The sequence below is a fragment of the Pristiophorus japonicus genome, chromosome 15 (assembly GCF_044704955.1).
Source record: "Pristiophorus japonicus isolate sPriJap1 chromosome 15, sPriJap1.hap1, whole genome shotgun sequence".
Lineage (NCBI taxonomy): Eukaryota > Metazoa > Chordata > Chondrichthyes > Pristiophoridae > Pristiophorus > Pristiophorus japonicus.
The window spans coordinates 15927291-15946011 of record NC_091991.1 but is presented as its reverse complement, the minus strand read 5'-3'; the positions used below and the strand labels follow the sequence as shown (position 1 = coordinate 15946011).

The 18721-nt window shown below is 45.2% G+C and overlaps 1 protein-coding gene across 6 annotated transcripts in view; it reads left to right on the top strand.

The window, feature by feature from the left end:
* ppfia2 (PTPRF interacting protein alpha 2) overlaps positions 1-18721 on the top strand; it is a 639866-nt gene that overhangs the window by 381449 nt on the left and 239696 nt on the right. For all 6 annotated transcript variants that reach the window (XM_070900188.1, XM_070900187.1, XM_070900185.1 and 3 more), the window contains 3 exons: positions 3408-3629; positions 6700-6846; positions 10507-10641. In XM_070900188.1, coding sequence (XP_070756289.1) covers positions 3408-3629; positions 6700-6846; positions 10507-10641 — 504 coding nt within the window. The remainder of the gene's footprint in view (positions 1-3407; positions 3630-6699; positions 6847-10506; positions 10642-18721) is intronic.

Below are 18721 nucleotides of genomic sequence, written 5' to 3'. Positions count from 1 at the left end.
ACCCCCGTGGTGAGCAATGGCAGTCTACTGAGAGCATCGGCGCAGTTTTCTGTGCCTGGCCTGTGGCGGATGGCATAGTTGTATGCGGACAACATGAGCGCCCATCTCTGGATGCGGGCCGATGCATTAGTATTTATCCCCTTACTCTCGGAAAACAGGGATCTAATTAGCTTATGGTCAGTTTCCAATTCGAATTTTAGCCCAAACAGATATTGATGCATTTTCTTTACCCCATAGACACACGCTAACGCTCCTTTTTCAATCATGCTCTAGACTCTCTCAGCCTTAGACAGACTCCTGGATGCATAAGCAACCAGTTGTAATTTCCCAAAATCATTAGCTTGTTGCAATACACACCCAACGCCATATGACGATGCATCACATGCTGGTACCAAACGCTTACATGGATCATACAACACAAGCAACTTGTTTGGGCATAACAATTTTCTTGCTTTTACAAAGGCATTTTCTTGGCTTTTGCCCCATGCCCATTCATCCTCTTTACGCAGTAAGATGTGAAGTGGTTCTAAGAGTGTGCTGAAACCAGTTAAGAAGTTACCAAAGTAGCGCAGGAGTCCAAGAAACGACCGCAGCTCCTTAACGTCTGTGGCCTCGGTGCATTCTCGATTGCCTCCGTCTTCGATTCAGTGGGCCTGATGCCGTCTGCCGCGATCCTCCTCCCCAAGAACTCCACTTCAGGCACCAGGAAAATGCACTTCGAACGTTTTAACCTGAGCCCCATGTGGTTGAGTCGACTAAGGACCTCCTCCAGGTTCTGCAGATGCTCGACTGTGTCCCGACCTATAACCAAGATGTCGTTCTGGAAGACCACGGTGCACGGGACCGACTTCAGTAAGCTTTCCATGTTTCTCTGGAATATGGCCGCCACTAATCGAATTCCAAACGGGCACCTGTTATAAATGAAAAGACCTTTGTGCGTGTTGATGCAGGTGAGGCCCTTCGATGATTCCTCCAGTTCCTGCGTCATCTAGGCTGAAGTCAAATTTAGCTTCGTGAACGTCTTTCCTCCCGCCAGTGTTGCAAAAGGTCACCAGCCTTTGGTAGTGGGTATTGGTCCTGCAGGGAGAAACGATTGATAGCTATTTTGTAATCGCCATAGAATCTGAGGGTTCCGTCTCCCTTGAGGACAGGAACGATCGGACTGGCCCACTCGTTGAACTCGATCGGTGAAATGATCCCCTCTCTTTGCAGCCGGTCTACTCGATCTCTACCCTTTCTCTCAGCATGTACAGTAATGCTCTCGCTTTGTGATGGATGGGTCGCACCCCCGGAATTAGGTGGATCTGCACTTTTGCTCCTTGGAATTTGGAATTTTCCGATGCCTGGTTCGATCAGCGAAGGAAACTTGTTTAAGACCTGGGCACACGAAGTGTTGTCAGCAGGCGATAGCGCTCGGATGTTGCCCCAGTTCCAGCGTATCTTTCCCAGCCAGCTCCTGTCGAGCAGCGTGGGACCATCGCCCGGTACCACCCAGAGTGGTAACTTGTGCACCGCTCCATCGTAGGAGACCTTTAATGGTAGCGCTGCCGATTACGGGAATCAGTTCCTTTGTGTTGGTTCTTAGTTTCGTGCGAATAGGAGTTAAGACTGGTCTTGAGGCCTTGTTGCACCAAAATCCTCTAAAGTCTTTTTGCCCATGATGGACTGGCTCGCCCCCATGTCCAGCTCCATTTACACGGGGAGTTCAACATTCAGCGTTATCAGGGGACAATTTGTGGTGAATGTGTGCACCCCATGTACCTCTGTCTCCTCGGTCTGAGGCTCTGGTTCGTCGTTATCCTCCGTGGATCTGTCCTCCTCTGCAATATGGTGGTTTGCAGGTTTAACAGGATTTGCAGCTCACCTGCACATGTGTTGCAGGTGTCCTATTGTTCCACAGCCCTTGCAAACGTACGCTTTGAAACAGCATGAATAAAAACGATGATCACCCCTGCAGCGCCAACAAGGTGTTAATGGCCTTGCATTCATCACCCTTGATGGTGGAATCTGAGACATCTGCGAACATGCAGCTGCAGGCATGTGTGACCTGCCCTGTACGTTGCGATTTGAAAATAACATTACATTGTTCACTGTACTGGTAGCAGCACTTGCGTGCTAAGAGTTTTGCTTAATATTGTCACTGGTGGCAATGAACGCCTGGGCTATCGCTATGGCTTTTCTCAAGGTTGGGGTCTCTACAGTCAAAAGTTTGCCAAGTATGGTTTCGTGGCCAATGCCAAGTACGAAAAAGTCTCTGAGCATGTGCTCCAAATGTCCTTCAAATTCGCAGTGTCCTGCAAGACGGCTTAGCTAGGCGACATAACCCGCCACTTCCTGGCCTTCAGACCTTTTGTAGGTATAGAACCGGTACCTCGCCATAAGATCGCTTGCCTTCGGGTTCAAATGCTCCCGGACCAGTGTACACAAATCATCGTATGATTTCTCTGTGCATTTCGCTGGAGTAAGCAGATTTTTCATGAGGCCATACATTGATGCCCCAAAGATGGTGGGCAGGATCGCCCTTCGTTTGGCAGCATTCTCTTCTCTATCCAGCTCGTTGGCTACGAAGTATTGGTCAAGTCACTCCACAAACGTTTCCCATTCATCTCCCTCAGAGAATTTCTCCAGGATGCCCACTGTTCTCTGCATCTTTGGGTTCGTTATCTATATCTCATCGCCAATTGTTATGTATGGAGAAAGAGTCAGACTGAACACTGTGAGCTCAAAGTAAAATGTGACCTTAGTCTTTTATTGCAGATCTCTGGAGTGCCTCTTCAACCTGTGAGGCCTCCTTAAATACCTGTGCTCCCAAGGGATTATGGGATCCCTTGGGACTCCAGGGGATGAACCCTCTGATGGTTGTACAGAGTATATGCAAGTTTACATATACAACAGAAACTTATGGACAAAATCCGTGGCAAGAGATCAGAAATGGTATTATGTTTGCAGAGAGGCATCATAGTCATATACATGAACAGCACTTTTTTTTGAAGCAACTATGGCCGGGAAATTCCTCTTGAGTTTCTCCTCCTCCGCCAGCATTGCTTTAATGGAAGTGCAGCGTAAATCCCATTTATACACGTAAGCAGGGTTTTCATCGTTCTTCTGACAAAGTAATGGCAGCAGATGGAGAGCAGCTCCCAGGAACTTCCAGGCCTATTGGCAAAGGGCAAAGCTCACCCCTTGAACGTGGTTATATTCAGGTATTTTAAATAATCCTAAAATGTCCCTATTCAGATTACTTTTGGGTTTTGAATTCAATTTTCATTTATTCAATTCAATTTGAGTAATAGATGCTGGATCATTTTATCCCAGTTAATAAAGTGTTTTGATGATACTGTGGATTCTTATTTGCATACATTGTCTTAGTCATGGAGTTCAAACAATCACCTGCTTTTCTTTTGCAGCGTCTTTCCAATGGCTCTATCGATCCTAATGATGAAATTAGTCAAGTTATGGAACTACAGGAATTACTGGAAAAACAGAATTATGAGATGACGCAAATAAAAGAGCGGCTATCAACATTGTCTGGTCAGTTAGCTGAAGTGGAACAGGATCTAGAAACAGCCAGAAAAGACCTGATTAAGTCTGAAGAAATGAGCACTAAATATCAGAGGGATATTAGAGAGGTACGAATTTAAAAAGCAGTTTCTGTTACAGTGAATCCTGTTTTTCAAAATCTTGCTGCTGCATTGCATAGAAGACATTTTGGGGCCAATTTTTTTGCACTAGTATACATCAGGTCTAAATAGTTAAGAGTCACTGCAAATCTCGCTAGAATGGCAATATGTTAACAGCAGTCAATTTTCATGGGTGAATCGATTTGCCTAATTATTCAGAATTCTAGGTGTAGATTTGGACATGTACAAGGTGCTGAGATTAACTTACCAAATAATCAGGATCGAGTGCAAACCAATATGGTGGATATATTGTGTTTAATCGGAGTTTAAGACGGAACATAATGCACTAGTTAAGTAGCAAAAAACATACGACCATGACAAGTAGCTGGTACTGGCCCCGATCAGACAGATGGCTGGTGTGCGCAACACCTCTTCGGCTTATGGCCTTTCTCCCTTTCTTTCTCTCTTCTAGAACCACCAAGAGTGTTAGACACTCTTGGGAGCTCTTCACTCCATCATCTGAGCTAAGGGCTTTTCGAGTCTTTGTTTTATTCTCTTTTTAGGGGTGGTAGAATATGGACAGGGTCATTTAATCTATAAAGGTTCCCCTTAAAACAAGGTGCCCGATGGTATATCAAGTTCTTTGTTTAAACCATGAAAAAAGAGTCAACCCACATGTTTTCTCCCACCTGTCAGAGGTCCTCACAGCCATGCTGAAAACTGTTTTTCCCTTATCTCATCCAACCCTTTCCTTCCAAAGCTATAGGGGAGAAATTCGTGAGCACCCCGTTTGGTTAGCACCAGGCGCTAATGTTTCTAACTTTGAAAAAATTCAGTGTTTGCATTCCAGGAAAGAAGTGAAGCGTTAAATCAAGCACTTCACTTCCTTCCTGGAGTGTAAGTGGGGTGGTACTTGTGCAGCACTGCAGTGTTGGAAGGCTCCATTGCTTCCTTAAAGGGAAGGGCCATCGCTGCGGGCTCTGCAAAATAAAGACTTATCTTCTCCCTGACGGCAGCCGCGATCTGGCATGATCAGCCCAATGCACTGCAGCAGAGTGCTGGGCTGATCGATTGCGGGCAAAGAAGATCTGAAAAAAATCAGAGAGGTACGAAAGATTTTTCTTACTTACCTCAGCCACCTCGCCTTTAACCATCATCCCCAAGGCGCCCAGCCTCCCGATGAATGCCTCCTGCAGCTGCCGGTGTTTTCACCCGGTGATGCTGTAGGGGGCAGAACCGAAGTTCAGGTCCAGGGCGCTACCAGGATGATGCATTGGCCAATATCCACATGAAGGAGATCCAGGCGCAATGCTATACCGCCGCCGCAAACCTCTTGTCGAATATGGTTGGATTCGATCTCCTCACCGCGCCCAGTCGCTAAGTGCTTGGCGCCCTGTTATCACCCCCCACTCCCCCCGGAGACGATAACAGGAGGCACTAAGGAGGCCAATTTCTGGGCCATGGTCTCTTATCTCATTCTGTACTGTCCTCCCTAGCCTAGAGTCAACAACTCCACATTTCAGGCTGCACTCAGCTGTGTTCAATTCATTATCAGACTATTGTACCATGAAATTAATCATGAAATTCCCAAAGATATCCTCTATTCTATTCTCACACACTGGTTAACTTATGCATCTTAGCAAGCAATTTTGTTAAACAAAGTCTAACTCCTAAAACATAACATTATAATATGGTTATTAGCAATAATGGAAGAAACATAGGTTGGACCTTAGTTGGCCAAATTAAAGATACATTAACCAAAGTCAAAATCATAACTTACAAACAAGAAACAGCTAGCCTGGGAGGCAAGGCCATATGTGGCTGCCTCTGTGTGCGATGATTTGCACCGTATGCAGCGGCCATGCTTCGGAAACCCATGGCCGCCACTTTGTGGTCAACTGGCCAACCCGACCCAAATTCAGGTGGGGGAATTTTCGGCCAGTACCCGATTCCGCCCCGATGCTGATAACCGCCGCAAATGCGTCATCAGAACGTGCACCACTGCTTTCCCTCACCTGAGAAATGCACCAACCAAAATTCAGGTCAAAAAATCGATCCCCCGCCACGCGGTGTTCCCGACAGCTTTTTGTGTCGGTGCACCTTATCTGCAGTGAGGGCAGCCTGGCAGCGCGGCGGCCCTTCAAGGGGAGGGCCCACTGCCGCGGCTGACATGTATTCATTTTTGCCAGCCGACTTCCCGATCGGCCGGCAAGATAGTGTCCACGGGTTCGGCTGGGCTGCCAATGGGCAACCTGACACCCCCTGTTGGGTGCCAGGCCACTGGCCCAGCCAAAACCCTCCCTGGTGGCCCAGTGGCTGAAGATGAAAACTGACAGATTCTCTCCCCTTTAACGGAGGGGAGCGAGCGCGGTGATGCACACGTGCTGTGATGTCACCACTACTCCACCGCTGATTGACAGCGGCGGAGTCCCAGTCCTGACGAAATTCAGCTCCTTTCTGTCGATCTCCCGCCCCCACTATGACCGACTTCCATTAAGACTTTGAAAAAATTTCCAAGTCCTGAAAATCACTCATACAGCCACATCATGGATCCTTGTGGTAAAAACAGAAATAGAAGCTTTCTTGCGCTACTGAATTTGGGCCCCTTTATCTCAAGCTCTAATATAAGTTTAGAGAAAAATGAAACTTAAGCAGTTCCAGTAAAACACAACTTATATATTAACCCCTTACTTGTCTCAAGCTCTAATACAATCATTTAAACACAGTATTATTTGTGTCAGTTTCATTTGCATAACCATATACATTTTAGGTACCCCTAATTTCTAATATGGAGCACACCGGTGGTGGGAGTGGAAAATTGTATGTAGGTGTATCTCACAATTAAGAGGATGTGGCAGAATGGGGGACAAAACGTCTTACAAGCCTTACAAGACAAACATTCAATTGAGGAAATAATGGCTGGTGACACACATGGAAATAGTTCACATATTTACAGCTCAAAATAAAATAATATGAAGCTATGTAAATCCAAGTATTTTTCCATTTAATATGAGGAAATAAAACAATGAAATATCTAACATTAAAGCAAAGTAAAATTGGCTTTATTGATTTTCCACAGGTAATCGCTCAGAAAGAGGATATGGAAGAAAGGATAACTACATTGGAGAAGCGGTACCTTAACGTACAGAGAGAATCAACCTCATTACATGACATGAATGACAAACTGGAAAATGAGTTGGCAAATAAGGATGCCTTCTTACGCCAGGTTCAGTAGATTTGTCAATAAGAGGTTACCTCTAAATGAGATACCAATTTCAGCATTGATTTTTAAAAGAAATGTTAAAAGTTGAAGAGCAATATACCAACAAAGATTAATCTATTTCCTTGCCACTGCTGAAGTTTCTGTGTCATTAATGTTATATGAAATATAATATTTATACAAATGGCATTTTTAAAAGTATATATATTTAACAATTCAGTAAAACAAAGATTCCAGTCTTTGCGTTACCAACCTTATTCTAGAACAATAATTAGTAACAAACTCCCTATTCTCCTAGTTATGCATTTAGTTCATACAAGCTGACAGTATTGTTCGCCCAGTTCAATATAATTGACTAGCCTGCTAGGTCTAAGATAACAAATATACTGAAGCAGGTGTAAAAACATTTGGAGAGAAGGAAAACAGAAACTGTGATTCATGTTGGACATAATGACATAGGAAGGAATAGAATTGAAATTCTCCAGAGGGTGTTTCAAGAATTAGGAGAAAGGAACTGAAAGGTAGTTAACTCAGGATTATTCCCAGTGCCACACACCATTCAGCATAAGAATAGCAAGATAAGGGAGCTAAGTATGTGGCTGGAGAGATACAGGGCAATTTTCAACTTCCACCCGCCTGTTCCTTGTCTGAAAAACGGGTAGCTAGCAGTTGAAAATTGGAAGGGGCACTTCAGCTGTCCCTTGGATGCCCAAGGCCTGCCTGATAAAGATTCTAGGCACGTCTGAAAATGGGTGCACAACATGCCCACCTGAAACAGGTAAGGACTGCTTACATATGCAAATGTGGATCCTATGTTGTACAATGCTTTGCCTAGGCCACAGTTAGAATACTGTGTACAGTTTTGGATAGATTCACTAGGATTATACGAGGAATGAGAAACTACAGTTATAAAGAGAGAAGTGATATAATTGCATTATTTCCACTGGCACAGCAAAGGCTCAGAAATAATATAAATGTTGTTATAGGGTGATTTTCTCTGCTTCAAGAGTTAGTGACAAGGGGCCATCAATTTGATATTATCACTGAGATTAAGGCAATTTCTTTAAGCAGAGATTTGTTAGAGCAGGTAATGCTTTGTCACAGGTAATAGTTCAGGCAGAGAATATTTGCATCTTTTTAAGGGAAGAACAGATACATATTTGAAGCCAAGGAAGATACAGGGCTGTAGGAAGAGCAAGGTGGTGGGATTAGATTTCAATTGGTCTAGCAAAGATCTGGCCCAAGCATAATGTCTCCGATATTTACAGGGAGGTGGGGAGGAAGCGGGGGCATGTGCCTGCGGCCAGGAAACCTGAAAATGCGGGAAACACAGAGGTCCTGCCAAATTTAATGACAGGAACCCATTAGAATTCTTTTACCCTGTTTTCCTCCCATCTGGCCAGCTGCTGGGCGGAAAAAAGGCAGCAGCCGAGGACTGTTGGGTCCCCATCAATTAAAAAGATCGGGGCATTGTGGTGGGGAGGGGGCTCGGGGTATAGCGGTGAGGAGGGAAGGAGGCGGGGAGAGATTAAGAACATAAGAATTAGGAGCAGGAGTAGATTGTGATGATGCCAATCACGAGGAGGGAGAGATCGCAAAGGGGCTCTGGAGATCGCAGCGAGGGAAAGAGATAGAGATTGTGGGGGTGTTTGCTGATCGTAGGGGGTGGTGGGTTGGCCAAGCGTCGGATCATGGAAGGTTTGCTTGATGGGCCAGGAGAAGCACTCCTGCCTCCTGACCCACAAGCAATGCTAGAAAAGCACTTACCTGCTGGAACTGACAGTTCAGCTGCAGGGTTACCCAAGCCCCAGGAAACCCAACAACAGCTGTTAAATTGAAATGTTTGCCAAAGTCTGTGTTACGCAGCCTCATTCAAATAATACAACATTGACTCGTCTCTCCAGAGTGAGTTACTCAGGCAACCCCAAACCAGCCATGGTTAAACTGGAAGCAGGCTTGTGCGCAGTGGGTGTTCGGGTCAGGTTTCACATTTTTAACAATTTAACTCCCCCCCCCCTCCAGCCCTCCCCACCGACCGGCTCCTGCCTTCCTGTTGTGGACAGGGGGGGGTTTAAAGATAACCCCCAGCTGAATTTATAGTCTTTTGTGCTGTAAATTTCTATGGTTCTCTGAGCATTAGTAATGGGTAGTAACACAAGTACTAATTCTAATATATTTTCACAGCTCAATTTAAATACTGAGAAACTTCAAATGAATGAGATTAAATGAATCTTATTGAGAGCTAGTTAACATGTTATAGGTGTTTATCAGATGCTATCTAATTAGTTCTTACAATATTGTTTAAATCATAGCTCGTAAATTTTAATTTAAAATGTAAATACATTGGTAGGAATATAGGAACAGGAGTCGGCCATTTAGCCTCTTGAGCCTGTTCCGCCATTCAGTGAGATCATGGCTGATCTGTGACCTAACTCCAGATACCTGCCTTTGACCCAGATACCTGCCTTTGTTTCAGAAGTTTAAAATAACACCACATAAATGAAATAATGCAATAATGTCTTACTAGCTGTGAAAAAAATGTTCTTTATTATATACTCATTAATGTTTAGATATGTAAAAAATACACTGTATTTTAATGAATAAAACTGGTAATTTCCTCTTCAGTAAATTGAAATCATACATCGTCAGTCAGCTCAGTTTTGGTTTCCTAGTTATATTACTGGGTTTCTTTCATTTTTATTATATTACTGCCTTTAAATTATGTCTTTAAATTGTTTGGCCTTAGTAGAAGAGTTAGATTGTTTTTTACATTGTGAGACATTCTTAAGATGAAGAATATTTCCTGTAGGTCACAAAATGTGAATATTTTGATTCTTCTACAGATTTATTCATTGTAGTGCACAGACAGTGCCATTTTTGTTTAGGTTCATGAGTTATATCTCGGTATATATGTCCTTTTCACCTTTTTTTAACTTGTACTGTTATGAAATATCAGGGCGTAAAAATAACAGATCTTTGGATTGGTAGTCAGAAGATTGGGTGGATTCTGCTTCTGCAAGGCTTCCATCCATTATTTGACAGTCATTTTTCAGTCAGGAGTCAATGGGAGGATCTTCCACTCTCCGCCAATCGTCCCCCCAACAACAACACACAAAGGTGTGTCTAGGGGAGTTTTAACCTCCTCCAGGAATTCTGCCCTTTACATCCTTATAAAGCCTCAGCAGCAATCTTGCCATTTGACAGTCCTCTGAAGGCCGTCTAAGTGGTCCTAAACCTTTACTAAGCAAAGGTAATCTATCCTGGAGCAGATCAATCATCTTAACTTTCTTACCTTAAGGCTCCCTTTAGAGATGAAAGGCTTTAAACCTTGGCCCCTGGTAGTGCCTCAGACATGCCCTAGCCGAGCGGATTTATGGCACTCCTGTCCACTGTGATGGCCCTTATAGGCACTGGTGGCCCACCCTGACTATGCATGTGATGCCATCCCTGAATTTGGGACTGAGTTTAGGGCTTTGGACACCAATGCACTTCCGGTCTGCTCCACAGCATTTCTGCCAGTGGAGTGGGATGATTGGAATTTTGGCCTCAGGATTTAAAAAAAATTATAGATTATTTTTAAATGTTAAACTTTTCAATTAAAAGATGTAAAGAAAAAACATTTTTCAGATTCTCATTTAAATGAAAATTCTACATTTCTGAATTTAGCTAGAAGAAAAAAATAGACAGTTGCAGGAACGTCTGGAACTTGCTGAACAGAAGCTACAGCAAACGATGAAGAGAGCAGAAACATTACCGGAAGTGGAAGCTGAACTTGCCCAGCGAATTTCAGCCCTGACAAAGGTAAATGCACTGATATGAAGATAATTTTCATCAAGTCCTTAATACAAAGTCGATCTTTCTAAGGACTGTGCCATTTCCACCACCTCCCCCAAAACCTGTCCATAACTTGCTGGATAAATTATTATTGAAGCTGTTAAAGGAGCTATAATGCATAGCTTTGCATTGATTGTATTAGGAGAATCAGCATACTTAAAAACTGGCCACTTTTTGAACATTTTACAAGCAGGCCCAATTACACTGTGGAAAAACATGCCGATGGTGGTTGTCTCAAATGCCTCACCCCCTCCCCAAAATATTTAAATGCCCCTGACCCTGTGCTATATGCACAACCAAATGGTGGGGTCTTCCAGCAGTGGAGTTGTACCACATAAAAGTCAGGCCTGATGCACAGCATAAATTGCATTTTGAATGTGTTCTTAACTTGAAGGATTATACAATGAATTGAAGGTTGATTGTACTGCATCATGCATTCTATACTACTTCCCCAGAGAGAGAGAGGAAAAATTAGAGTCGTCATGTGTAGCTGTTACTCTCCTTCAATCATATGGTCAAACACCAATATAAACAGCGGGTCAAGCAGCATCTGTGGAGAGAAAAATAGAGTTAACATTTCAGGTAGATTTCCCTTCGTCAGAGGCTTGGAATCATCACATTTGTCTGCCCTCTTGGCAGAGCATTGAATTTGGCAGAAGTCCAAAGAAAGGGGAGGGATGAAAAAATAAATACCTTTAAATATTGCAATTTATTTTTACAAATTGTTAGCAGTAAAATTATTATATTAATGTTACTACTATACATTTCCTTTAGTAAGACAGAGGTAAATGTTGTCTGGGGCGGGGACTCTATGCTGAGAGTTCCTGCTTACCTCGCTAATTTGGGATCTGAAATAATACTGAAGGTCGGTAGAACAAGTGAGATGAACTATACCACCTCCAGATAAGTGGAAGAGGCCCCCCACAGGGTGGGGAGAGGTGGGGGAGGCAGCGGGGTGTCCACCAGCATAGCCAAAGAAATCTGCATATTTTTTCAAAATCCTATTATGCCCCCTTATACAGAGATCTCGAGCAGGACCGGGGCAATCCCTCCCCACGAGAGATTTACCAGCTGCATTGGGCCAGTGATGCACTCACATTAACCCTTATACTGACCTATTCCATGTAAATTAGGTGCCCTCCACTACCCTCACTAACTCCTGTGGGGTAATTGCTGGAGGACACCATCGAGCACGACTGGTGTAACTGCCAAGAACTGTATCCTGAGGATTTTTGGGGCCACTGTAATTACAAATGGACATAACATATACATTAAGGTTTATTACTCCTCTCATGCAGGACTAAGGAGCAGGATGATTGATTATTATTATGACATGGACCAAATGATTGATGTGTTTTGATCACTCTCTGAGAATACCTATATGGAATGCATCTATTTTGGATGTACATATTGTCTAGGTCATTGGTCTACCCTGTGACACAGTCTTCATTAAATGTCTGCTCCACAATGACATGCAAGCCGTCATCCTGACCAACGGATCCACCATAGACCCAATTCACGTCCGGACTGGGGTCAAGCAGGGCTGCATCATCGCACCAGCACTCCTCTCGATCTTCCTTGCTGCAATACCTCATCTCACTCTCAAAAAGCTCCCCACTGGAGTGGAACTAAACTATAGAACCAATGGGAATCTGTTCAACCTTTGCCGCCTCCAGGCACGATCCAAGGTCATCCCATTCTCTGTCATCAAACTACAGTACGCGGAGGATACTTGTGTCTGCGCACACTCAGAGACAGAACTCCAAGCTATCGTCAACACCTTCACCGAAGCATACGAAAGCATGGGTTTTACACTAAACATCTGTAAGACAAAGGTCCTCCACCAACCTGACCCCGCCACACAACACTGCCCCCGAACATCAAAATCCACGGTGCGGCCTTGGACAGCGTAGACCATTTTCCATACCTCGGGAGCCTACTATCAGCAAGGACAGACATCGATGACGAGGCTCAGCACTGCCTCCAGTGTGCCAGCGCAGCCTTTGGTCACCTGAGAAAGAGAGTGTTTGAAGACCAGGACCTCAAATCTGGCACCAGTGATACCTACGCTCCGATATGGCTCAGAGATCTGGACTATATACAGCGGGCTGCCTCCGCAAGATCCTGCAAATCCACTGGGAGGACAGACACACCAACGTCAGTGTTCTTGATCAGGCCAACATCCTCAGCACTGAAGCACTGACCACGCTCCATTGGGCGGGCCACATCGTCTGCATGCCCGACACGAGACTCCCTAAGCAAGCGTTCTACTCAGAGCTCTGACACGGCAAGCAAGCCCCAGGTGGGCAGAGGAAACATTTCAAGGACACCTTCAAAGCCTCCTTGATAAAGTACAACATCCCCACCGGCACCTGGGAATCCCTTGCCCAAGACCACGCAAAGCGGAGGAAGAGCATCCGGGAGGGCGCTGAGCACCTCGAGCCTTGTCGCCGAGAGTATGCAGAAACCAAGCGCAGACAGTGGAAGGAGCGTGCGACAAACCAGGCTCCCCACCCACCCTTTCTTTCAATGACTGTCTGTTCCACCTGTGACAGAGACTTTAATTCCTGCATTGGACTGTACAGCCACCTGAGAACTCACTTTTAGAGTGGAAACAAGTCTTCCTCGATTCCGAGGGACTGCCTATGATGATGATGATAAAAGCATGTATAGTTCGCATTTATTAGTTGCTCAAACACAAGGAAAACAGAGACGGAGTGAATTTCCTCAGGTGTTCTCCTGCTCATCAGCTGTAACTGGGAGAAGAACCATAGAAACCCTGGGAAAATGGCCTAAACAGCAGTTATGCCGGATTTTGGGGTGTCTGCAGATTTTCCACTAAAATTACGGCAGATGAGTGCAAGTATCCCTGCGGAAATTCATCCCCATAAGTTTCACTCTGAAAACATATAAAATAGGTAAATTGATATTTTTTCTCAGACGCCTAGAATTTTAAGAATAGATTTATGTGAGAAAGATTACTTCCTATTGCTATTTGTCAGTTACATGTGAACGTTGCCAGGAGATTTGTTCTGATTACAATTTCCAATAAAATCGTAAATATGTTCTTTCAGAACATTTTTATGATTTTACATGTAACGTGGAAAAACTTCCCACTTGGATTTTACAAAGCCCTACTGGAGTCACAAGGCTTCACTTGTGGCTGGTGCAGGCCATAAAATTGGAATTTTTGAAGGCTTCTTAAAAAGTGATGACAATTTCAGTTGCCAGTAAAAGGAATTTTTTGTATTTTAACTTACAATTTGCTCCATGTGTTAATTATTTTTTTCTGAGTAGTCTTACTATTCATGCATTTTTGTTTTCTTTTCCTGGAAAAGTTTTCTTTATTATTCTTGTTGCTGCTGACATTTAAATTACACCAGACAAAGTGATGAGGTTGGATATTCCTCTGAGGTCCCAAACACACTGCGTGATTCAGATGACGAAAAGCAGTTCATGGGGGCCAACAAATTCATGTACAGTACCTGATGTGATTTTTCCCACCGATTACCAGCCAAGGATCTGCATTTAATGATCCCTGTGCACATACTTGGACATGCCAGAAGAGATTTGTCTTCACTGACTCTGCTTCACAAGACAGCCTGCCACAGAGTTCTGCCATCTGCTGCAGAATGACCAACAGACAACATCTGAAACAGGAACAGTCTTCTGGTCGGTTACCAGATCCTGAAGCGTTCATGATACTGGATCCTTCCAAGCCACCCAAGAGATCATCTTCCACATCAGGCAGTCTGAAGTTCATACGTGTAATAAGAATGTGAGAAATGTTGCTTCCAAGTGACAACACTTTCCATCAGCTGGACAGGCTGTAGAGCTTTTCACCATGAGGCAGGATTCCCTTGAGGGTAAGGCATTCCAGATGACATCGATGGGGGAGTTTTAACTCTCTCTGCTCGCCATGAATGGAGCAGATGAACAATTATAATTGTGTATCCCACCAACTTCCGTCTTCAATGCCAGTGATTTTGACGGTGCATGAAAAACCTGAAGGACTCAGGTGGGATATTCACATATAAATGCTGATTAGTGTCCTATGATGTCAATAGGATCCCAATGGCTTTTTAACTCCATACTGAGCGGGGCGCCCACCACAGCTGCTCCGCTCAGTGACACCTGGTCTGTAGGCAGTGGAGGGCCTCCAGGGTAAGTAAAATAATTTTCTCAGTTGAGCCAGGAAGAGCAAAACCAATCCTCCGAGCCCCACAACGAATGTATGCACCTTTATTGTCCCAGCCGCCCCCCCCCCCCCCACCCCCACGCCAGCCTGCACTACCCACGAGAGCCTGCTGAACACCCCACCACATGGCTTGTGTGAGCCTTACCGTAATGCCTGCCTACTGCAGCTTATCGGGCGTGCATTTGATTGATGGCATATAAAAGAAAGAAAGACTTGCATTTATATAGCACCTTTCACAACCACCGGCCATCTCAAAGTGCTTTACAGCCAATTAAGTACTTTTTTTGGAGTGTAGTCACTGTTGTAATGTAGGAAATGCGGCAACCAATCGATGAGACCCAGGAGTTAAAATACAGAAATTTATGACACCAAATGCATTTTGAACCACCCCTTGCCCCTTCACTCCCCGCAACCCTCCATCTGAAACCTGCTTAGGGTTAAAATTCACCCTCGTGGACATCAACGTTCCTCATAATAACCCCATTGCCTATATGAACAGCAAAGGGTTACATTCACTGTTAGAAGCATCTGACCAAGGAAACATTATTATGCACTCTAATAACTGCCACAATGCCTTAATTACGCTGACAGGATAGCGCTTAGGAAACTAGGGCGAACTACTCTATCCATGGCTGCTGAGCCAACTGAAAGGAAAGAGCATGAATTTATGTAGTGCCTTTCATAAGCTCAGGATGACCCAAAGCGCTTTACAGCCAATGAAGTACTTCAGAAGTGTAGCCACTATTGTGGTGTAGGGAAACATAGCAGATAATTTGTGCACAGCAAGGTCCCACAAACAGCAATGAGAGACATGACCAGAGAACAGAGTCTGTTTTTTTTCATGATATTAGTTGAGAGATAAATATTGGCCAGGACACCAGAATAATTTCCCTGCTCTTCTTCAAATAGTGCTAGAAGATCTTATGTCCACTTAAGAGAGCTGATAGGGCCTCGGTTTAACATCTCATCAGAAAGATATCACCTCCAACAGTGGAGCATGTTGTGTATCGTAAAGCATGCACTCCCATATTCCACCACCAGAGAGCTCATCCCCTGAAGTCCCAAGGCATCCCAACATCCCTTGGGAGCACTGTATATAAGCCGGCCACTAAGGCATGTTCCTCACTCTAGAGTGTCTTATTAAAGACTGAGGTCACTGTTACTTTAACCTCCCTGTGTGCAGCCTCATCTGTGTTAGGAACACAATAACTGGCGACGAGATTACGAATCCAACGCAAAGATGCAGCAAACTGTGAGCATCCTGGAGAAGTTCTCGGAGGGTGAGGACTGGGAAGCCTATGTCGAACGGCTAGACCAGTACTTTGTAGCCAACAAGCTGGACGGAGAAGGAAGCGCTGCAAAAATGAGAGCGGTCCTCCTCGCAGTCTGCGGGGCAACGACCTACAGCCTCATGAAAAATCTTCTGGCTCCGGTGAAACTCACAGATAAGTCATATGAGGCGCTGTGTACACTGGTTCGGGAGCATCTTAACCCGAGGGAGAGCGTGCTGATGGCGAGGTATCGGTTCTACACGTGCCAGCGATCTGAAGGTCAAGAAGTGGTGAGCTAAGGCGACTTGCAGGACAATGTGAGTTTGATGGCTACCTGAAGCAAATGCTCAGAGACTTTTTTGTTCTGGGCATTGGCCACGAGACCATCCTATGAAAACTTTTGACTGTAGAGACACCGACCCTCAGTAAGACCATTGCGATAGCACAGGCGTTTATGTCCACCAGTGATAACACCAAACAAATATCTCAGCACACAAGTGCTAGCAATGTTCATAAATTAACTGGAACTGTGTTTGCGAGCAGAAATGTACAGGGCAGAACCCACGAGTCTGCAACTGCCAGCAGGTGACCCAGATGACTCAGAGTCCCCAACAAAGGATGAATACAAGGCAATTCACACCTTGTTGGTGCTGTGGAGACTTCCATTCAGCCTATTCATGCCGCTTCAAAGGGTATGTTTGCAAGAGCAGGAACAATGGGGCACCTCCAACGAGCTTGCAAACGAGCTGCAAGCTCTGCAAAACCTGCTAACCACCACGTGGCAGAGGAAGATCAGTCCATGGTGGATCAAAGCAATTTCGAGCCTCAGAGAGAGGAGGCAGATGCTGAAGTACACGGGGTTCACACATTTTTGATGAAATGTCCACCTATAATGTTAAACGTAAAATTGAATGGCTTACCCGTAGCCATGGAACTGGACACTGGCGCTAGCCAATCCATCATGAGTAAAAAGATGTTTGAGAGACTGTGGTGCAACAAGGCATTCAGACCAGCCCTGAGCCCCATCCACACGAAACTGAGAATGTACATCAAAGAGCTTGTCACTGTCCTGGGCAGCGCCATGGTCAAGGTCATCTACGAGGGCATGGTGCACAAACTGCCACTCTGGATTGTCCCGGGCAATGCACCATACTGCTTGGAAGGAGCTGGCTGGGCAAAATCCGCTGGAATTGGATGACATCCGAGCGCTATCACATGTCGATGAGGCCTCATGTACCCAGGTTCTCAACAAATTTCCCTCCCTTTTTGAACCAGGCATTGGAAACTTTTCTGGGGCGAATGTGCGGATCCATTTGGTCCCAGAGGCACGACCCATTCACCACAAGGCGTGAGTGGTACCTCACATGATGAGGGAGAGAGTGGAAATCGAGCTGGACAGGCTGCAACGTGAGGGCTAAGATTTGCGGCGATTATAAAGTAACTATTAATCGTTTCTCGCTACAGGACCAATACTCGCTACCTAAGGCAGACAACCTATTAGCGACACTGGCAGGAGGCAAGATGTTCACCAAGCTCGACCTGACTTCGGCCTACATGACGCAGGAGCTGGAGGAGTCTTCGAAGGGCCTCACCTGCATCAACACGCACAAGGGACTGTTCATCGACAACAGATGCGCGTTTGGAATTCGGTCGGCTGCAGCGATCTTCCAGAGAAACATGGAGAACCCCTCAAGTCGGTGCCACACACGGTGGTGGCTGAAGAGGTCGAAATGCGTCTTCATGGCAACAGAAGTGGAGTTTTTGGGGAGAAAGATCGCGGCGGACGGCATTCGGCCCACAGACGCCAAGACAGAGGCTATCAGGAATGCGCCCAGGCCACAGAATGTCACGGAACTGCAGTCAAACTTCCAACCGGGGTTAAGCACCCTTTTATAGCCCCTACATGTGTTATTGCGCAAAGGTGAGAACTGGGTATGGGGAAAAAAAACAAGTAATTGCTTTTGAGAAAGCCAGAAACATTTTATGCTCCAGCAGGCTGCTTGTATTGTATAACCCGTGTAAAAGACTTGTGCTAGCATGTGACGCGTCGTCGTACAGAGTCGGGTGTGTATTACAACAAGCGAACATTGTGGGGAAGTTGCAACCTGTCATCTATGCTTCCAGGAGCTTGTCTAAGGCCGAGAGGGCCTACAACATGATTGATAAAGAGGCATTAGCATGTGTGTTCACGGTAAAGAAAATGCATCACTACTGTTTGGTCTCAAATTTGAGCTGGAAACCGATCACAAGCCCCTCACATCCCTGTTCACTGAAAACAAAGGGTTAAATACTAATGCCTCAGCCCGCATACAAAGGTGGGCACTCGCGCTAACGGCTTATAACTATACCATCCACCACAGGCCAGGCACCGAGAACTGTGCGGATGCTCTCAGTTGGCTACCATTGCCCACCACGACGGTGGAAATGGCGCAGCCCGCAGACTTGTTGATGGTCATGGAAGCGTTGAAAATTATAAATCACCTGTCACGGCCTGCCAGATTAGGACTTGGACCAGCCAAGATCCTCTGCTGTCCCTTGTAAAAAACTGTGTGCTGCATGGAAGCTGGGCCAGCAACCC